The sequence below is a fragment of the Nuphar pumila genome, chromosome 8 (assembly GCF_984573655.1).
Source record: "Nuphar pumila chromosome 8, dmNupPumi1.hap1.1, whole genome shotgun sequence".
Lineage (NCBI taxonomy): Eukaryota > Viridiplantae > Streptophyta > Magnoliopsida > Nymphaeales > Nymphaeaceae > Nuphar > Nuphar pumila.
In genome coordinates, this window is record NC_143256.1 from 5,310,251 (window position 1) to 5,333,854 (window position 23,604).

A 23,604-nucleotide genomic window follows, 5' to 3' on the forward strand; every position below is an offset into this window, starting at 1 on the left:
TTGCATGATACAAGTATAGTTGTTTCTGAAAAGAAATCTGTTTTAAATGTTTTGTGCCTGGGGCAGCCGGCCCTAACCCACTAGGTCGGCTGGGCTGGAGCCGAGCCCTAGCCGACTGGCAATCGGCTGGGTGGGTGTAAACCTTCTTCAAAAAATCTGGATATCCAGTTATGCTTTTTACTTTTTTTCCAGTCTTGTTAATCAAATTAAAGTTGGCTTGTTGTGTACAAAAGAATGGGGTTTGGTTTCATATGCTTGGAATTGATATGATATGCATTAGAAATATATTATCTCAAGTGATTCCAAGTGCTCGTGTACATTTAAAAAGAACGAGCCTAGCCATGTGATTATTTTCCAGATTTTGGCTAAGTATGGTGGACTTAATCTGATGAATGGAGTTCTTCTTATGCCTGTTAACATGTTATTACAAATTTTGTTTTGGTACAGGTGCATACATGATATGAATGTGTGCAGCCCTGAAATTCAATTTCTAGATCTGAGTTATGTTCATGTGTGTGGATGTTAACACATGTTATGAATGAAAAGTTTCATATGCCTACATTTATGGGACGTGTAATTATTGTGCATTTATGGATTTGTTTCAAGTGCATGTGCATACATGAAATCCATGTGTGTTTATCATGTACAATCTTGCATAAATGTTCTCATGTCATTATGAATCATGAATGAATGCATGTGTGTTAAGTGATTTCACGAAAGCAATTTCACATGAATGGTGAACACATGCATATGACTGTGGTAGCTTATGCACATTATTAAATTGGTATGAATGAATGTGCAGTTCGAATCATGTTAGTATCATTGCATAAATTACATATTGCTATGAATTTTACAAACGATGCATCGATGTTCGAAATGAATCATCATGGGCCTGGTGGGCCTCGAACGTTGGTTTGCTCTTTCTTTATATATTTTAAATGCATCGCAAAAATCATATTTATTTTGATTGCACTATATTGCATTGTTTTATGTGGTTCTACGGGCGGGGGTCCCGTGATGGTTCTTGCATGGGTAGATGCGAGCTATTGTCTTTGCTTTTGCATGTTAAATTGCAAACATCAGTAATTGGCTTTTAATAAAAAGATAATTAATAACAACAATGTAATATGCGTTCTGTGATCTCCCATTGGAAGAATGAGAATCTTAGAGATTCGATTTTAGGGGACCACGAGGATACAAAAACTATGTGTGGTTTACTTTGACCCCTGAACCTGATATTAAGGTTTCTTCTCCTAGCCACGGTTTTAGGGAGAGTCTGTCACTTTACTTGAGGGTGGTATGTTCGACACAGTTGTTATTTTGGTATAACAAGGAAGTGGCACTTGTGGGCACGGAGTGTTCCTATTTCTCCGACATTAGATGTGAAGGTCTAATATTCCGAAGGTGATTCGGTCGAGGGTTAAGTTTGGAACCCTGTAATAAAATATAATTGGTATGTTAAGCTACCCTGGGAACTTAACTTGACCTCGATGATTTTATCCGTGTGGTGTATCCGCGGGCAACGATAATTAAAAAGAGAAACTTAAATTGTATGCATTTAATAGGGCATGCATATGAAAAGGAAAACTTTAATGATAGATAATAAAATGTTTATGCATTGCACATAAATCATGCATAATCCTGCTATGCATTAAGACATGATATTTTATCTGTTCTCTTAATTGTTACATGTTGGTGGATGCATGATGCTTAATTTCTAATGCATGTAAAATGTCCTGCTTACTTAAATTGTAATTTCTATTGTTGATTAATGTTCTTTCATGCTTAATAAATGTTTCATGTTGCATGAATGCTTAACTGAATTATATAATTGTCATAATTGCATTACTCTAAATTATTGCATGAAATCGTAAATGTGTTCTTTATGCTCATTTATTTCATTAAAGGGATCTATACGCAGAATTCTTCGAATTTCTGACCCTCACCCGCTCTTTATATGGTTTTTCGCAGCCGCAAGTGATCAGTGAAGTGACTGGCTTCTAGGAGAGTCACAGGTGTCATACACTTGCTAGACAGATCACATATGGACAACGTAGCTCAGCCTTCTTTTATTGCATTTTCGTTTTGTTTACTTGTTATTTCACTCTAATTCTTCAATTATGCAATTATCTCTAGACTTATCACTCATTATTTCAATAAATGTTTGGTTTGGTATGAATGATAATTGTAAGCTCTATTATGGTTAGTTGTTTTATCCAATTGGGAGTGGAACTGTAAAGGCCCCAGGTTTCTAGGAAGATTTTTGCTATGGCTTTAAAAAAAATCCACATTTTCAAGGGGTATGAGTTGGGGTCGTTATAGTGCAACCCCTGTCTCCCCTTCTCTATCATGTTGGCGACAAGGGCGCATCCCCTACCCTCCCTCTCTTTTCCAGCGAGTAGGCAAAAGGGCGATGCCCCTGCCTACTCTTTTTCGGCCGGCAGGGAGGGGCGACGCCCCTGCCTCCTTCCCTGTTTTTCCGGCCAACAGGCAGAGGCGACGCCCCCTACCTGTCTCTGTTTGCAACCAGAGGACAAGGGCGCTGCCCCCTACCTTCCATGATTTTATGGCCAACAGGTAGGGGGTACCCTCCTTGCCTGTTTTTGTTTTCGACCATAGGGCAAGGGCGTCGCCCCCTGCCTTCCCTCGTTAACTGGCCCAGCTCGGCTCACCCCGGCTCGAGACCCGGCTCAACCAGGTGGCCTGAACCAAGGTCGGGTTCGGACCTTGCAACCCAAACACAGTACGAACGCGTGTTTTCCTTTTTTTTATATTTTCTGCAGTACAATGAGTCCTTTAGCGCACCCCATCGACGCAAAGAACTCCACGCACGCACTGAGGCACGAGCCACTTAACACCTACACCTGGAATCGTCAACAAAGCCGACATTCTCAGAGGTAGGGAAGAGTTGCACAAAGGATAATGGAAGGACAATTCTAAAACTTGTGAATAAATTTAAATATATACATACATATATATGCTTATACGCTTTTAAATCAAGGACACAGTTTTGTGATCCTTGTCATTTTTTTATGTCATTTACTTTGTCACTGCGTTATCATGTGCACTGACTACTGTTTACACATGTATTTAGCTCGATGTGTGGTTTCGCATATCGAGCCTTGCTTTATGTCATTTATTTGTCGTCATGCTATCATGTACACAGGCTACTGCTTACGCATTCATTTAGCTCGATGTGTGCTTTCGCACATCGAGCCTTGCTTTATGTTATTTAGTTTGTTGTCACGCTATCATGTGTGCAGGCTTCTGCTTACGCATTTATTTAGCTCGATATGTGGTTTCACACATCGAGCCTTGCTTTGAATTATTTACTTTGTCGTCGCGCTATTACGTGCACAGGCTTATTCCTTACGTGTTTTATTTAGCTAAAGTACAATTTCGTACCTCATACATTGCTTACACATTTATTTAACCAAGGTACGATTTCATACCTCGTGCATTGCTTACGCATTTATTTAGCAGATGTGTGATTTCGTACCTCGTGCACTGCTTGTGCATTTATTTAGCCGAGGTACGATTTTGTATCTCATGCACTAAGTATGCATTGATTTCGCTCGATGTGTGGTTTCGCACATCGAGTCCTGCTTTTCCCTATACAATGTTTGCCTTTTTAAAAAAAAGGATTTCATGTGAGAATCCGGTATGTTCCGGACCGCCATGTTTTTCACCTTTTTGCTCTGATGTGTATACCTCTTTGGCACTCTAGAGTGCCCCACAAGGCCTTACGGCCTAAGTACCCCGTGTATTCGGACCCTCTCTTCCCCTCTTGATGTACTTTGCTTTCAAGTATCTATAAAGAAGCTTTTTGCATCTCTCTCTCTCTCTTGTGCTTGTGCATACGCGTACTCTTGCTTCCGTTCGTGCGCGTGTGTTGTGCGTTGCTTGTGCGCTTAAAAGGCCTGCCTTCGGTGTGTGATTGCCCGAAGCTACGTCACGGGGGGGGCCTTCACTTCCCAGCCCGTGACAAGTTGGTACCAGAGCCTTGTCGACATTGGGAGTGACAATGGCGCCGAAGAAGATTGCCATGACTCCTTCAAGCAGTGTGGTTCCTGCTGAAGAGGACTTCATGGCCGATGATCGGGTGTCAGCCATCTCGCGCGATGTGGCGGAGCTGACTGGGTCAGTGACCAAAATGGAGAAGTTGGTTAATGAAACTTGTGTTGCTTTCAAAGATCTCAATGCAGAGATCAAGACAGCAGTAGAGAGAGTGGAAGACTCGGTGGAAAGTCTTGCCACTAAACTTAACTACTCGGTGGAGGACTTTTCCACCAGATTTGATGATTTGTTGGGTCGGTTCAACATCATGGCTGCTGAATTGGATGTTGTTCGACGAAAGAATGAACAGTTAGAGCGGCAGTTGAGAACTGCCCCGGCTGGGGGTGTTGCTCCAAGAAGGACATCCCATCGCATTTGAAAGCAGGAAGTTGAACGACGCTGAACGTCGATACACGGTGCACGAGCGCGAGATGTTGGCGGTCGTGCATTGTCTCCGCACATGGAGACACTATCTCTTGGGATCACAATTCGTTGTGCGCACTGACAATGTTGCGACAAGCTACTTCCAAACTCAGAAGAAGTTGAGTCCAAGGCAAGCACGTTGGCAGGATTTCTTGGCAGAATTCGATATGGTCCTTGGGTACAAGCCAGGCAGGACCAATGTTGTGGCCGACGCCTTGAGTCGAAAGGCGGAACTTGCAGCTTTGCTCGCTTGGGAGGGCAGTGTGAGCCAACCGACGAGCGATCTCCTTGAACAAGTGCGAGAAGCTTCGAAAAGTGACCCAATGGCTCAACAATTGATTGTATTGGTAAAGGAAGGAAAGACGCGGAGATTCTGGCTAGAGGATGGTTTGCTCCGCGCTGCGGGCGATCGTCTATATATTCCGCGACAAGATACCTTGAGGAAGCGCTTGATGCAGGAATGACATGATACTACTTGGGCGGGTCACCCAGGACAACAGAGGACCTTGGCACTGTTGGAACGTGCATTTTACTGGCCGCAGATGCGCGATGACGTAGATGCCTATGTGCGGACTTGTTTGATTTGCCAACAAGACAAGCCCATCAATCAAAGACCCGGTGGACAACTGGAGCCCTTACCTGTGCCGAGTCGCCCGTGGGAGTGCATAACCATGGACTTCATTGTAAGCTTGCCGAAAGCACAAGGTTGCAGTTCGATTTATGTGGTTGTGGATAGGTTCTCGAAATATGCTATCTTCGTGCCTGCCCCGGCCACCTGCTCAGCCGCGGATACTGCAAAGTTATTCGTGCGAAACGTAATTAAGCATTGGGGAATTCCAGAGAGCATCGTCAGTGATCGTGATGCACGCTTCACTGGCAAGTTTTGGCGAGAAGTGTTTCGCTTAATGAGGACGAACTTGCATTTCAGCACAAGTTTCCACCCCCAAACCGACGGACAGACAGAGAGAATAAACGGCATGTTGGAGGAATACCTGCGGCACTTTGTTAGTGCCAACCAAAGGGATTGGGTTGATTTACTTGATGCGGCTCAATTCTGCTACAACCTTCAAAAGAGCGAGTCATCCGGCCATAGTCCATTTGAAGTCGCAACAGGACAACAGCCGCAGACTCCGCACTCCTTTGCTGCGCGAGGACGTGGAAAAGCACCTTATGCATACCAGTTTGTCAGGAACTGGCAAGATCAGACAGAGTTGGCGAAGGCATATCTAAACAAGGCAACCAAGCGCATTAAGAAATGGGCAGATGAGAAGCGTCGCCCAGCAGAATTTCGAGTTGGAGACAAAGTGTTGGCCAAGCTCTTTCCTGACCGCACAACTATCTTTCGGGGCCACCACCGAAGCCTTATTCGCAAGTATGATGGCCCCTTCACCATTATCAAACGTGTGGAAAACTTGGCGTACCGGCTGGACTTGCCAACAAACTTTCAAGTGCACCCGGTATTCCATATATGCAACTTGAAGTCATTCCACGAAGATGAAGAAGATCCTCAACGGAGCATGCCTCAACGTGCTCCGATTCTGCAGTGAGCTCCTTCAACAGTTAGTGTACCAGGCAGAGATCCAGATATCATCCTCAACCATTCCAACAACTATTTAGGGGAAGTCAAAAAGTACTTAGTGCAGTGGAAGGGATTGCCAGAATGTGAAGCCACCTGGGAGAAAGCCAGCAGCATGTTTCAGCATCGACAGCTTGTAGAAGGCTACCATGAACAATTGGCGTCGAGGACGGCGCCAACTTAGGCGGGGGAGCGTGTTCCGGACCGCCATGTTTTCACCTTTTTGCTCTGATGTGTATACCTCTTTGGCACTCTAGAGTGCCCCACAAGGCCTTACGGCCTAAGTACCCCGTGTATTCGGACCCTCTCTTCCCCTCTTGATGTACTTTGCTTTCAAGTATCTATAAAGAAGTTTTTTGCATCTCTCTCTCTCTCTCTTGTGCTTGTGCATACGCGTACTCTTGCTTTCGCTCGTGCGCGTGTGTTGTGCATTGCTTGTGCGCTTAAAAGGCCTGCCTTCGGTGTGTGATTGCCCGAAGCTACGTCACGGGGGGGCCTTCGCTTCCCAGCCCGTGACACGGTATATGTGTGGTTTTAAAAAGCAAAAATTGCAAATGGCTAAAGTCAGGGGTTTCTTCTGAGAAACTCGTACCCCTTTTATCATAAGCAATATCACTAGACATGTGGCGCATGTTGACACTACGATAATTGGATCAGAGATTTGTGGCGATCTCATAACATGCAAACTGCACAATGATATATAAAAGTGGTAATCACACAAAGTGATAATTGACTTCAAAGGCAAGATGCTCGAAAGGGTTCAACAAACCAGATCATATAGAGTGGGTCGTTAGTTAAAATAGAACCTGACGCACCTATTCTCCTTCTTGGTTCCGTCAAGGGAGAGGATGGGATGGTACAAAAACTCCGATGGACAGGTTGTTAACAACTACGCTCCTCGAGTACCAATTGACTCGATGGACAGGGCTATCAAATATTATCCTAGGTAATAGACCCCTTGGACTTCTAAAGAAGTTGGATGCATCACTTGCCACGAATGCCTTTGGGGAATCCTCTCTCGGTCACCGATTGTCCCCTAAGGAGTAGACTTAACTAGTTACCCGGGTTATCAAAATACAAAAAATAATAAACGCCCGAGCAAATCTGAGTTGGTTTTACGTTTATCGTGTTAGTACTCTCAGGACAGTTAATATCGAAACAAAGTTATCTTGTTCACTTTACTTATTTGTATATCATGTATAAAATAAATCATGTGTTAGTTTTGTTCTAAATTGTTATACCTTTGGTTTAATTTTGTATAAGGGTTTCTTCGAGAAATTTCATTTTGTATAAACTTGAAATTTTCCTTAAATGCATATGGTTTTAAATGATGTTTCGAAGATGTAAATCCGTTGTGAAGCAGAAGGTTCGCAGTAATACACCCAAGGTTTACCGCTATTGTTCTCTTAGAAAACTACCTTCCCCCTCACGCACAGGATAAGAAGGTGAAATTCCTGGAGCTATGCTAGGGCAGCTCGAGTTTGGTGGATTATATCACCAAATTTCAAAACTTGGAGCGTTATTGTCCCAACCTATTCGAGGATGATCGTGAACGGGTCGAGAAGTTCGTTCGAGGGTTGAATGAAGGACTCTGACACAGAGTCCTGACTAGTATGTCCTTAACTTTTTCTACGGCTATTGCAGTAGACACCCTCCTAAGTAATGACTCAGAGCGTTCTAAGAACGCCTAGAACAAGAAACTTGTCGCAACGAGTGGCGAACAAAAGAAGTCCCTCCCTCTTTGGGCATCGTCCCCCCACCCACGTCGGACGCCGCCTGAGGCCCCAACCCGAGCCTCCCCTGAGTCGAGCTCCATTAGAGGAGTCGGGCATCGACAGAGGCCCAACCCTCGCAGGTGTGCCTCTCTGCCTCCGTTGTCTCTCTTTGCTTGTCAGACCCTCATTGGAGTCCTGCTTGCCTCCCCCAACCGCCTTCTCCTCAGTTGGAGGTGACCCAGACGGGCCACCCCTCCCTGCCACCTTTGTGTGCCCTCCTCAGCCAGAGATGGCCCAGATGAGTCATCCCTCAGCCGAAGGCCATGCCCTTGCTGGTTTCCCCCAAATCCCTTACAATCTTTGACGTAGCCCTCTCCATTTTCCCTCTCTTTTCTGCTGAGCGCGGACCCACACCTCTCCCTCTTTTGTTCTTTTTCAAGCCAAGAGGAAGAGTCGTCTGACTCTTCCCCTCCTTCCTTCCCTCTGTGTGAACATAATGGTCGGATGCCAGTGTCTCCACTCGCCGAAAGCCACCCGACAACCCCTCTCTCTCTATTGAACCCGGAACTCGCCCTCTTCTTCTCTGCTCCCTTCCACCCCCTCGGTTTTCTTCCCTAAGAACCCCGAACCCTGATGCCACTGTGCTCACCTCGAGCAATCTTTTCTCCCGAATTTTCAACAAACCCACCTACCATGGGCCGCCCTTGTCCCCTGCGCCAATCGTCTCGATTTAGTGATAAGCATCTTATTGCAGTTATCCCCTAAGTCACGATACCGAGCCCAGCCCGGTTCTCTCAAACTGGGGAACCGAGCCCATCCGAGTTAGGAGCTAGCCTCGCTCGACTACCAGGCTGAGCACCCTGCTCCCCTGTCTCTTCTTCTGTTTTGCCGAACAGGAGGCAGAACGACTGCCTCCTCTCGCTCTGCGTCATTTCTCTTCCCTTTTGGGGATGGAGAGCCAACGCCCTTCACCTCCCTACCAGGTTCCTACTCCCTCTCTCGTCTTTGTGCATTATCCATCAAGTCGGAAATGGGCAGGTCGGGCTCGACCTGACCGTCGAGTCCACCCCCTCCCATCTGTCGCATAGCCCGCCGAGCTCAGCTCGGTCTCAACTTTTAGTTCGCAAGCTAAGCCTGGCTCAGTCGAGCCTTACTACTGCCTCTTATACCGAACCCGACTCGGTCTGGTCGGCTCAAACGAGGTTCGGGTTCGACCCATGCAACACAAAACGTTGCTTATTTTATTTATTTTAAGTGATTGCATCATTCTCTTTCGCAATACGACGAAACCCTTTAGCGCACCCCATCGACACAACGAACTCTATAAGCGCACAAAGGCACGATCCATTTATCACTTACACCCGGAATCGTCAGCAAATCTGACATTCTTCGAGGTAAGGGAAAGTTGCATACAAGACAACGACAGGACAAATCTAAAACGTGTATAAGCATATAATATATATATATATATACCTATACACTTTTAACTCAATGATGCAGTTTTGCGAATCCTTGTCAATTGACCTTTATGTAATTTACTTTGCCATCGTGTTGTTACGTGCACAAGCTACTGCTTATGCATTTATTTAGCCGAGGTACAGTTTCGTACCAAATGTATTGCTTACGCATTTATTTAGCCGAGGTATAGTTTCGCACCTCGTGCACTGCTTACACATTTATTTAGCTGAGGTATAGTTTTGTACGTCGTGCACTGTTTATGCATTTATTTAGCTCGATGTGCAATTTCGTACATCAAGACTTTCTTTATACATTGTCGTCGCGTTGTAATGTGCACAAGCCTGCATTATATAACATATGTATTATACGTACATATATACAACCTCATAAGGCTTGAGGTTTGCGTACTCTTCCTTAACTTGTATTATGCATGCTCTTTTTAAAAGACGTAGATTCGTGCATGTCTACCAAAGCCTTAAAGAAAAGGGGATTTCTTGCGAGAATCCAATATATAAATATGTGTGGTTTTGAAAAGCAAATTTGAATACTTGAAGATTGCCTAAATTGTAACTAAGTTTTTTTCAAACCTGCACAATAGGAAGAAGTGTTTACAAACTTTTATATTGATATCTGATATGACCCAGATAGCTCTGGTTGGGAGCATGGGAAGGTGAAAATTGCTAAGGTCGGGGTTTCTTCTAAGAAACACATACCCCTCTTTATCGTAAGCAGTATCACGAGACATGCGCGGCATGTTGAAACTACGATAATTGGATGAAAGATTTGTGGTGATCTCGTTACGTGTAAATTGCACAATGATGTAAAAGTGGTAATTACACAAATGGTAATAATCGCCTTCGCATACAAGATGCTCGAGTTGGTTTGAAAGACCAACGCATGTCGAATTAAACTAAAATGGTTACATTGTTTTCTTTTACAACACAATAAAGTTGGGGTTTCTTTTTAAGAAATTGATACCCCTCTCATCGTAACATGCACGGCATGTTGATACTACGATAATTGGATGAGAGATTTATGGTAACCTCGTAACGTGAAAATGCACAATGATGAAAGGAAAATCACATAAATGGCGATCGCCTTTACACGTAAGATGCTCGATTTGATTTAAAAGACAGAGCATGAAGAATGGGTCGTCAGTTAAAATAGAACTTGACGTATCCATTCATTTTTTTATTCTGTCAAGAGAGAGGATGAGATGATACAAAAACACTGACGGACATGTTAACAACTACCCTCGAGCAAATGACTCGGTGTCCCCAGTCATCAAAGTTAGGGATGGGCTACAAAAAATTATCCTAGGTGGAAGTTTCCATGGACTTCTGCAGAAGTTGGATGCATCCCTTGTCACGAATGCCTCTGAAGAATTCTCTCTCGGTCACTGGTCGTTCCCTAAGGAGTGGACTCAGCTACTTGTCTGAGGCATCAAAATACATAGCATAACAAACCCCCGAGCAATCTTTGTTGTTTATATGTTCTCTCCTATGTGTATCCTCAGGACAGTTTAATATCGAAACAAAGTTATCATAATCATTTTACTTATTTTGTTTTGCACACCGCGAAATGAACAATGTATATGTTAGTTTTGTTCTGAATTTTGTTAGCATGCTCATTTTGCTCACTCTTCAGAAACATTTGATAAAATTGGAACGATATATAAACAAGATTAGCATGCTCATTTTTGCTTATTCTAAATTGCATATCACGAATGGAACTACGCATGCGTTAGTCTTACTCTGAATTGTTACATATATGCACCTAACAGATTTTTATCGATCTAACCTCGTTTCATGGGTACAGGTGAAAAAGGGTTGTCAGCCCCTAATGGGCTGACGAAAGACTGAAATACCCTTGCTGGGTATTTCAGTTATAATATATATATATATATATTGAACTCCGCAAAAATCAAATCAAAGCAGACCATTTCCATCAATTCATAAATGAGCTTAGGCCCGAATTTGAAGGAACTAAATCTGCTCTTCTTCATAGAGGAGGAGTCCCTTCCATAGTTGAAACTCTTGAAGAATTAACGATGGAAGAAAATAGATTGAAAAAGACATTCACTTCTAAAGATGAAGAATTTGTGCCTGGTATGTCAAAGCCCGAAAATCATACCAAGAGCTATAAAACACCTCATTTTTTAAGAAATGAGAATGGTAGAAATCCCAACTATGAAAAGAGAGGTGATCATGATTTTAAAATTATTTGTTATCATTGTTATGAACCCGAGACACATCAAACATTTTTGTCTCAAAAGAAAGAACGAGGATCATAAAGAAGACAAAACAGTGGCTTTGGTTGAAAGGAGTGAAATAGACGACTCCAAATGCATCGGCTCACTCTCTTTAACTCAACTAATGGAGGCACTACAACCTATGCCTAAAGCTCAAGCTACTTCTTATTCGGGAGCGGCCATATCTACAAATGACAACCATGGTAAGACCTCTTGGATCCTAAACTCTAGTGTTTCATTTCATATTACCCCTAATGAGGCTATATTGACTGAATGCAAGTTTAATCCAAATGATTCTTGTGTTTCAACTGTCGATGGCACATCTTTAAAATTAAAAGTCTTGGTATTTATCAAAAAACACTTATTTTTCACATACCAAAGATTAGAGTAGTACAAAAATTAAATTTAAATCTTTTATCGTTTCTCAAATTGCGGATTATGGTTACAAAATAGTTTTTTCATCTAATGATTGTCTAATACAGGATCTCCAGTCTGGAAAGCCGATTGGGTGAGGCCATAGAAGAGGAGATCTCTATGTCATGGACAATCTTGAATTACCAAAACAACTTTTTTGTAATTTTGTGGGAAAAAAAGATATAGAAATTAGACACAAAAGACTAGGACACCCTAGTGTGACCGAATTACAATTGTTTTCATTTCTTTCAAATTATAATGAAAAAAATTTTGTACGTGAAAATTGCATTCTTGGCAAAATGAAGTGTTTACATTTTGGACCAAGACACCTTATAACTAAGAATCCATTTGAATTAGTGCATTCGGATGTATGGGGACTGGCTCCGGTCGTGTCCAAAGGAGGTGTCTCCTATTATGTTGTGTTTGTAGACGATTATAGTAGACACGCTTGGATATTCTTTCTAAAACACAAATCAGAAGTATTTGATTGTTTTAAAAAATTTCATAGTTATATAAAGAATCAATTTAAAGCCAATATTCAGATCTTTAGAACTGATTTCGAGGGATAATTTGTGTCAATAGAGTTTGAAAATTATCTTGACCTAAATGAGATTGTTCATAAAAAAACATGTTCATACACTCTACAACAAAATGGACTTGTCGAAAGAAAGCACAGACACATTATTGAGACCACTAGAACACTTCTAGTATCTAGAAATGTTCCAAAAGATTTTTGGGCTGAAGTCGCCTTTACGAAGATCTATTTGATAAATAGAATGCCTTCAAAAAATATTGAAAATGTCTCTTCTATTGAAAAACTTAGTAAAATGTATCCTGATCACAAAAGATTGAGGGTCTTCGGGTGCAAGTGTTTTGTTCTTACCAACAAGAATGATAAACTCTCTCCTAAAGCAATTCCTTGTGTGTTTTTAGGCTATGCCGAAAACCAAAAAGGATATAGGTGTTATGACATTGAAAGAAACAAATTGTATGTTTCTCGAAATGTTACATTCCTTGAAAATGAAAACGGTTTTAGTAAAGAAAAAATCCAAGAGAGTTGTGATTATTCATTCGTCTTTGACCTAGTCAATGATAAGTGTGAAAATATTCATGAAAGTGAAGATATGCATGAGGCAAATGAGAATGTGAGAAGAAATATTGATGATATAGACCTATCTCACAATAATTTATAAACCTATGCTCGAGGTACCGAAGGTCACCCACCATGTTCCCTAGAAAGATACTCTCAAAACCAAGAAAAAGATTCTTCTAGCCTTAAAAAATCTATAAGAATTTCAAAATCTCCTAATAGATTTGTATCATATGATTCTTTTGAACCAAGGTATAGATCGTGTCTAATGGTCATTCACTCGTATTTTGAACCTCAATCACATCAAGAAGCTAAACATCAACAAGAATGGGTTAAGGCTACGAACGATGAGTTAGAAGCATTAAAAAGAGCAAAAACTTGAGAAATCCAAATATTACCTTAAGGAAGAAAAACTGTAGGATGCAGATGGGTATACAAGGTAAAAACAAGTATGATGGAACATTAGAAAGATATAAAGCTAGATTAGTGGCTAAAGGATACAATCAAGAATATGGGATAGAATATGATGAAACGTTTGCCCCAGTCGCTCGAATGACCATTGTTAGAACTCTCATTAATATAGCATCAATTAGGAAATGGCCTATATTTCAAATGGTGTTAAAAATGCATTTTTAAATGGTAATCTCGATAAAGAAGTACACATAGATCATCCACCAGGCTTGGCTTTAGTACATGGAAAAACTCTTCGGTTACGTAAGGCCTTATATGGCTTGAAACAAGCCCACAAAGCTTGGTATGATAGGTTTAGTAATGTGATGACACAACTTCATTTTAAATCTTGCTTTACTGACACTGCATTGTTTGTTAAGTCTTCTAAAGCAGGAATGGTGATCCTACTTCTTTATGTAGATGATATGATAATCACAGGAGATGATATGCAAGGAGTTAACCATATCAAAGATGTGCTTAAAGCCAACTTTAATATGACAGATCTTGTTTTTTTACGATACTTTCTTGAAATAGAAGTTGCCTACTCACATCGTGGTTATTTTTTGTCACAGACTAAATACGCAACGGAGATCATTGAAAGATCAGGACTCTCAAATGAAAAATTGGCCGATACTCTGGAAGTCATAAATGCCAAAATGAAGAAAGATAATGGAGAGCCCTTGCAAGATCCAACACCCTACAGACAAATTATTGGGGTTTTGTCTTATCTTTCTATTACCCATCCTGGTATATATCATGTTATTCATTCTGCTAGTCAATTTCAGCATGCTCCCACTACAGTGCATATAAGTGTTGTAATGAGAATTGTTATATATAAAAAAATTTATTAATCTTGACTTGTTTTTATCCTCCACCTCCTCACTAGAAGTCATTGCATATTCTCATTCTGATTCTGATTGGGGAGGGGATGTCAATGATAGACGCTCAACCACTGGTTTATGTGTATTTGTAGGTGACTCCATAATTTTATGGCGATGCAAAAAGCAATAGAAGGTGTCACTCTCCTCCACTAAAGTTGAGTATCGTGCCATGGCGACAACTACGTCTGAGTTAGTGTGGCTAAGACAACTTCTCAAAGACTTGGGGGTTCATATTGCAGAACCTTCAAGATTATGTTGTGACAACAAGAGCGATGTATACATTACAAGCAATCATACATTTCATGAGAGGACGAAATACATTGAGATGGATTGCCACTACGTTCATGAAGAATTTCTGAGAAAGATCATCACATTGCCCTATGTTCCGTCAGAATATCAATTAGCAGACTTCTTCACCAAAGCGCTTTCATCTCCAAGATTTCACTTCTCACTTTGCAAACTCTCGATAGTTTCTCCATGAGTTTGAGGGGAGGTGTTCAAATATATATATATATATATATATATATATATATATATATATATATATATATATATATATATATATATATATATATTGTAACTGAAATACCTAGCAAGGGTATTTCAGTCTTTTCACTGTAATAGGCGTCAACCCATTAGGGGCTGACAACTCTTTTTCACCTTTTTATTTTTTGTTTTTTATAATTTTTTTGTCTTTGACTGTTGGGCCAGCTCCAATATAGCTGTTGGAGCTGCTCCCAATATGACCGTTGGGAGCAGCCCAACAGCCATATTGGCTGCCCCCTTTAGCCTCTTGTATTATAAATAGGCGTCATGGCCTTTGTATTATTTCATCTCTTTTTCAAGAGAGTTTTGTATGCAATATTCTTTCTCATTTGACCCTTGTGTGGGTGGTGTGATTATTCAATTAAGTGTTCCCACTTGATTGAGGTGTGTGTTCTTGCATATTCATTGGATTCGATCCACTTCATTACAACGATTAGGTCAGTACGGCAAGAGATGGCATGATGATATCAAGATGAGACTCTTTCCTTGACGTTTCGCTCTTTTATAATTTGGTAAAAGAGTTTCTTTGAAATTTCACTTTTCGTATAAACTTTGAATCTATTTGGTTTCAATGAATGTAGAGAGTAACAAATCCGTTGTGTAAAGGAAAGGTTCACAAGTAATGCGCCCAAGGTTCGTTGACTTGTTATTTCAAAACACTATTTTTCGCTGAATTACTATTTAAAACTCTGATAAAGGAATTATTACAAGGCTTTCAAAAAAAATCTTAAAAAGTTAGGAGTCCAAGATTTTGGGGGCATTATAGTAAGCATGGTTTTAGACATCTGAAACAGAAGTTTTAGTGCTATGAATCATTCACCTCATTCAAAGAACAGTCATATCCAATGAAACATAGACAAATATCACCAAGGGGTAGTGTACAAACAGAAATATAAACAAATAGTCACTTAACTAAATTTAGTAAAATAGGGGAATGCCACTTACAGGAACAGATATTACAAGTGCATATAGATTCTTCTCAGCAAAGTAAGTGACTTGATGAGGTGTGCCCCTCAAGGGAATCTGGTAGCATTACATTATGTAGCATTCTCAAGGTTAAGTTGGTAAAAGTACAACCCTCAAAGGAATATTGAGATCTGACAAACATTACCTTCTGAACTGGCCAATAATTATCATAGCTAAGCGCAGATGGAAGTTGGCATATTTTAAGTAATCCCTAGAAAAAGGTTATTTTGAATCGTCGAAGGTCATTATCCAGCTCCAGAACAAAACTCAAACATCAGATATGAAAAGCAGAACATATCCTTACCTGTGATGTGACATATATAAGCCCATGGTTGCAATTTACATTATGAAGAATGGCGAATGCGACAATCGCCCCATCACAAAGCTGTGATGATCAATACAGAGGACAATAGAGCAAAACCAAAAGCTATCAGTTTCCAGAATCTACAGGAAATGACTAATCTTAAACTGGAATTTATTAGACAATCTCACAACCAAATCATATAAGTGATTAACATAATTTGCATGATGTCCAACCAAACACAAAAAACCTGCACAAACAGATTAATTCATTGCAAAAAAAAAGGAATATCCAATCTCCTTTCTTGACGTAAAGTGCCGACCTAAAATTGTTCAAAATGAGTAATCAGATAACATTGCTATTAAAAAAATAACATATAATACACACATACGCACACATCACAGGATGGTCATGAGTATTCTCTCAATTCTTTCAAAGAAGAACAAATATGGCAATCATGATGAAGCCGATTCTGTAAGCCATTAAAACTCGGCGTTCAACACAAATGAAAAACATGTGGATACAACAACAACTGGTTGTCCTTCAAATTGTCCAATCAGACCATGCTTAGGCAGGTCAAGCTCCAGGTCTGGACGGGTAAGAAAAAGGCCCAGGCTAATCAGGTAAAACTGCATTGTTTGAAAAGGTGCAAATATAGACTGGATCATATTCAGTTATTGGATCACCCAGGTTTTTAAACACCAAACCAGATCCAGGTTCATCTCAAATGTTCAGACCTCCTGGAATCCATCAGATTAGTTTACTGGGCCTGCTCTTTTAGGTCCAGCTCCAATTATTATCAATCTGGGTCCGGTACTTGAAAGCACTTCCACAACTTAGAAATATTTCAATCTAAGTTATACTTAAAGAAGCCAGTGGAATACCATAAATTTAACTACTTAAATGCACACAATAATCATTTATAGCACACAGGCAATCCTCAAATTCCTTCCCTTGGCCTTAATTTTTACAGACCACTAGAAGAGTTTCCTCTCTTCCAATAAGGAAAACTCTTCACTCTATCCTTAATGCATCTCTAAGCCACTCTATTTAATTACTTACAAATATGCTCCCTTCCCACATAAAATGTTGAGTTCCAATTGTTTTATTCAGGGCTTGCCAGAAAAAAAATGCAAGGAGCAGAAGATCTGAAAATAGAGATGCACAATCTTCTTGTTGATGCTTTTCATTACTTGTTCAGGATTATATATGTCATATGCACATGGCTATGTCCAGTTTTCTCATATGTAATTGCTCATGTTATTTCAAGATTTACAGGTATTAAAAAGTTTAGCCTTTATGCATAGGAATGTATAGATTTATGTATGTGTTATATACAGATTTGCATGTCTATGCAGGTTCAACTTTTACATGTTTATAAATAGACTCTTAAGCACGTTGGCATATGAGCATTGGACTGTTCTCATGAGACTATCAATGTTGTACCCCGAGCTTACCAAAATGACAAAAAGAATTTTGGTTATTCATGATTTTGACACATAGAACGTTGTTTATATACATATGCAAGAAATAAAAAAGTAAATCCAGAAATTTGAGGTTTTTGTTGTTGCACTTGCATGATCACATGTTTGCATATTGAGCATAAGATGAATCACGAAAAGAAAGGTGTATTTTTGTAATTGTGTGATCATATGCATGTGAAATTTGTTATTCTTGTACATTCTTATTTAGTATGTATGATGAGCATTTGAGAGCATATTGAATGTGTTAAAATATGTAATCTCATATTTGTAATCTTTTTGTCCTTTAGTCTAGTTATGTATTCTAGTTAGATTATGATAAATGTAGTTAGGTTAGATTTATTTTTTTGACATTTTTGGACCTTGGTCAAAAAATAGGTGTACTAAGAGAGTCGTTGGACTCCCAACAGCTCTATTCAGAGCCGTTGAGAACCCAACGACTCCCTTCTTGGCCTCCCATTTGTAATCTATAAATATGGGGATTGTTCCACTTGAATGAAATATATTTCTTCTCTTTGCTTTGCATACCATTTTTTTTTTTTTTGGGGGGGGGGGGGGGGGGGGGGGGGGGGGGTATTTTGTATGAACCCTAGTGGTTCTTGTGAGTGTGTACCATTTATGAACCTTTGTGAGAGATCCTTTGTGAGTATCATTTGAAGAACTGATTGTGAACTTCATCTTCTTACATGGTATTAGAGCCGTTGTGATCAAGCTATTCTTTTTTGGTGCATTGGGAAGTGTGCCACTCAAGTTTGAAAAATAAGAGACCTTCTTCACGTATATGTGAAGTTGTGTTTGTGCAAAGCTTGGAGGTGTGATCGTACCTACCATCCGTGGTGGAGCACATTCTCTATACTCTCTCTTCTCTACGTTTTTTTGTTTTAACTTTAAAATAAGAGACGTTCTTCTTCTCCTTGTTAACCTTGTAAAATAGATGACAATGATAATGTCACCATTAAACTCAACGATTCAAATTATGTTACTTGATATTCAATTATGAAGCACTTTATATGGGGAAAAGGGTTGTAGGGATTAGTAGATGGAACTGACTTGGAACCTAAACTAATCCTTACAAAGATTGAAGGTGAGAAAGAAGTATCTCTTACAGAGTAAGAAAAGGCTAAAGTCATTACCAATTACGAGAAAAAATGGAAAGAATGAAAAATAGGACACGTCAAGATCATGTCTTGGCTCATAAATAGTATGGATATCAAAAAGTGTTCAAGTCTTGTAAAACTTGAACATGCTAATGATGCTTGGGATTATCGTAAGAATATATTCTCTTAAAGACATTACACATGTGTGCAATTTACAAAACCAAGTTCGGAATATAATTGAAGGAGACAAAAGCATTAGAGAATACTATAATAGTTTGTCTGAATTATGGAAAGAGTGTTTTTCTCAAACCAAAGTGGCATTGCCCACAAGACATACAACTCCGTCAAAATCAAATAAATGTGGAGCTTTTTTTCAATTTATTAATGGACTAAGATCGGAATTTGAAGCTGCCAAGTTCATTCTCCTTCATCGAGAGAATGTTCCTTCAATAGAAGACATTATAGAAGAATTGAGCATAGAGGAAAATAGGCTCAAAAATAGAATCATCAAGAGTGATGATGACTCGATTCTAGCCGTATCTAGACCGAGAAATCATGTCCGCACGTACAAACCTCCAAATTATGGGAGGATGAATGACGAGAAACATGAAAAAGATTTTGAAAAAGGAAAGTAATCTGTTACTATTGTCGTGAACCGGGACACGGAAAATTTATTGTCCAAAACTGAAGAAACCATATGAAAAGAAAGTTGTCTCTGTCAGACCTCCTCAAGAATCGAGTGAATCATTCATCGAAAGTATGTCCTATTCACAATTGGTGGAAGCACTTCAACCATTGCTCAAAAGAGCATCTTCATCTGCTGGAGCCGCCGTCTCTTCCGTGGGCATCTCTGATCCCGATAAAACTCTTTGGCTTTTTAATTACAGTGCTTCTTTTCATATGACTCCTAACATTGATTTCTTATCCGAATATCATAACTCAGAAGGGTCAAATGTGTTTATTGTTGATGGAACATCCCTTGAAATTAAAAGAATAGGAAATTTTGAAAAAAAAAATCAAAACTCAAAAAGGTTTTGCATTCCACAAGTTAGACATATTCCTAAACTTAATCTAAACCTTTTATCTGTTTCATAATTATCTGACCATGGATTTAATGTTTCCTTCTCCTCGCGTGAATGTTGAGTGCAGGATCATCAGTCAGGGAAGCTGATTGGGGAAGGCCATAGAGAAGGAGGCTTATACTACATATATGGTACACGAGACTTGAACATCCAAGTGTATCCAAGCTCTTGTTTTTTCCAAAGATGGAAAATTTTTGTAATTTTGAAACCTTTAAATATGAAAAATGCATTCTTGGAAAAATGAAAAGACTACATTTTCAAGAAAGAACTTTTGTCTTTTCACGACCACTTGAGTTAATACATTCTGATGTTTAAGGACCCGCACCTGTTGTCTGAGAAGGTGGTTTTATTTATTATGTAATTTTTGTAGATGATTTCATAAGATATACTTGGATTTATTTTTTTAAACATAAATCTGAAGTTTTTTCAAATATTTCATCATTTAGTTAAAAATCAATTCAAAAATAACATTTCAATTTTTCGCACTGATTCAAGGGAAGAATTTTTGTTAAAAGAATTTAAGGATTACTTAAATTTATATGGTATTGTACATCAAAAATCATGTCCTTATACCCCTCAACAAAACAGTTTAGCAGAAAGAAAGCATAGACATATTATAGCAACTACAAGAACCCTACTTATTACACATCAAGTACCAAAGGTTTTTGGAGTTGAAGTCACTCTGACTGCAGTTTACCTTATCAACAGAATGTCATCTTTATCATTAAATAATGTATCTCCTGTTGAAAAACTTTTTAAATAAATCCCAGATTCCTCTAGGTTAAGAGTTTTTAGTACAAATGTTTTGTGTTTAGAAACAAAAATGACAAATTCTCTAGTGCTATTCTGTGTGTCTTTTCAGGATATGCAAGTCATCAAAAAGGCTATAGATGTTTTGATCCCAAAACAAGAAAACTATATGTTTTAAGGAATGTATCCTTCTTGAAAAAAAAATTGAAAGTGTGAATTCTAAGGTAATAGATGTATATTCTTTTATGTTGGACCTAGTTCCAAAAATTGAAGAAGATGATTCAGATCAAAGTCCAGAAGAGCAACTTGATATGACGAATGTAGAATCATTTAGTGATCATCCAGATTGTATTCAGTACTCTAGGCAAGGTAATGTAGAAAAACCATGTGCTCTCAAAAAATACACTAAAGGACAGGATCAAGTATCTACTAGGAAGTCGTCTAGAGTATCCAAAGTTCTCCCAAAAATTGTGTTATATGAGTCTTTTTCACCACAATATCAAGCCTATATTGCTTTAATGCACTCCTATGTAGAACTCTCTAACTATGATGAAGCAAAAGAACAATATGAATGGGTCGAAGCAATGTCACTAGAATTAAGAGCTTTAGAAAAGGCAAATACTTGGACTATTCAAGATCTTCTATCAGATAAAAAGCCTATAGGTTGTAGGTAGGTGTACAAAGTGAAAACTAAGAGTGATGGCACCTTTGAAAGGTTTAAAGCTCGATTAGTTGCCAAAAGTTATTCCCAAGAATACGAAATAGACTATACAAAAACTTTTACTCCAGTCGCTAGAATGACCACAGTTAGGACTCGGATACCTCTAGTGTCTTCAAAAAAATGGCATATATATCAAATAGATGTTAAAAATGCATTTCTTAATGGAAACCTAGCTGAAGAAGTATATATAGAACCACCACCTACCATCAATATTCCAAAAGGAAAGGCTCTTCGATTAAATAAGGCTTTATATGGGCTTAAGCAAGCCCCAAAAGCTTGGTATGATAAGTTTAGTTAAGTTATGATTGGTTTTGGTTTTCAATCTTGTCTTACTAACAAAGCTTTGTTTTTAAGAATTTCAATGCAGGTATTATCATTCTTTTTCTCTACGTAGACGACATGATCATCACTGGAAGTGATAATCAGGGATTTGACAACATTAAAAAAATTCTCAAAACACATTTTGAAATGAGTGATTTGGATTTCTTAAAAAAAAATCTTGGTATAGAAGTTGCTTATTCTTCTAGAGGCTATTTGCTAACTCGGTCTAAATTTGCTCTGGACATTGTTGACAGGTCTGACATTTCAGATGAAAAATAGGTTGACTGTAACGACCCCAACTCATACCCCCTAAAAGTGCAATTTTTTTTTTTTAAAGTCATTGTAGAAATCTTCCTAGAGACCCGGAGCATTTACAGTTTCACTCACAATTGGATAACTAAACACACCACCAGGGATCTTACATTTATCATCCAAATCATAGCAAGCCAAACTTTTATTAAAAAAGTAAGAATAATCTCGAGACAATTGCATAAGAAAAATCAGAGTTCATGAACAATTAAATGTAAAGAAAAGCAGAGCCACGTTGTCCATTTGTTAAGTTGTCTAACAAACGGGTAGAAGTCGTAGCTCTCCCAGAAGCAAGTCACTTCACTAATCCCCTGAGGCTGCGAAAACCACAAAAATAGGGGTGTCAGAAATCTGAAGAATTCTGTGTATGACTCTCTCTAATGAATCAAATAAGCATAAAGAATACAAATAAAATATATGAATTGCATATACATGCATCTAAAAATATAAGTTAGATTCAGACTTGGCGATTTCAAAATACTTAAATTTGAATATATGTGTAAATATATATTCTAGGTTGGTCGGTTATTATAAAACTGAATGTATGCATGTGATTCAGACTTAACGAGTTTAGCACTCATACATCTGTATATATGCCTTTGATTCAGATTTACATATATCTGAATACTTTATATTTTGTCGAGTTGCATATAATCATGCATATATTGTTTTGATTTAGATATGCCAAGTTGCATGCATATATATTATTTCGAATAAGATCTACCAAGATACATGCTCGTGCATCTGCATATGTTTTTATGTTCAGTTTTATCGAGTTTAGCATATATATATGCAGACCAGCATGTATAGTTGTGTACATAGGTCTGGTCAACCCATGTACATGATTACAATCATGTACATGGATCAGCCAGCAGGCTGTTAAATATATATCTTTGGTGTGGAACACATGGACATGTTTGTGAACATGCCAGCTGGCTGGTTTATGTGCGCTTTTGGCCGGACCAACCCATGTACATGTTTGTGAACATGTGCATGGATCAGCCAATATGAAGAATACGGGTTTGTTTGAGGTTTGGCCGACCCATGTAAATGATTATAATCATGTACATGGATCAATCACGATGATTTTTAATATGTATTTTTCAGCTTAGCTGACGAATGATAATGATTTTGATCATGTACATGGATCAGCCCCAATTATTGGCTTGTTAATCGGACCCGTTGTGTATGGTTTTGCGATGGCAGATACACATACATGAATGTGATTGGATTATGTATTTTTCTAAATTAATACATAAACTTGATCCTGATTTGATGAGTTTGCAATTGTCCATATCATACGCAAGGATCTGAAATTTATTTTATGTTTGCATGATTGTTATCATATGCATGTTTTGTGGTTATGTTTGGAATTAATCATGACTGGTGTGTTCTGCAAGTATTGTATTCGCATGCATATGTGTGTGGCTTAATGTGCATTCATTTTGCATGTTTTGAATGTGTATTGTGAACATATTTAAAAACAGTGTATATGTTGCATGTTCACTGAAATTTTGTAAAGATGCATAAATTACTTTTGAGATCTATTGGTGGTCACATGTGAACCACTGCGGACCGTGTAGGCGAAGAGCAGGTGTTGTGCCAAATGTTGATTTTATTTATGCATTTGCAACATTTATTTCTAAAATTATTGATTTTTTAAATTTAATTACATTGACCCGAAATTGTTTTTGCATGTTGATTTGCAAGACAGTT

The 23,604-nt window shown here is 39.0% G+C and overlaps 1 protein-coding gene across 1 annotated transcript in view; it reads right to left on the reverse strand.

The window, feature by feature from the left end:
* CPSF160 (cleavage and polyadenylation specificity factor 160) overlaps positions 1 to 23,604 on the reverse strand; it is a 233,504-nt gene that overhangs the window by 78,252 nt on the left and 131,648 nt on the right. Inside the window, exons 18-20 of the mRNA XM_090015979.1 lie at positions 16,131 to 16,211; positions 15,972 to 16,037; positions 15,806 to 15,883 (exon numbers count right to left, since the gene is read on the reverse strand). Coding sequence (XP_089872105.1) covers positions 15,806 to 15,883; positions 15,972 to 16,037; positions 16,131 to 16,211 — 225 coding nt within the window. The remainder of the gene's footprint in view (positions 1 to 15,805; positions 15,884 to 15,971; positions 16,038 to 16,130; positions 16,212 to 23,604) is intronic.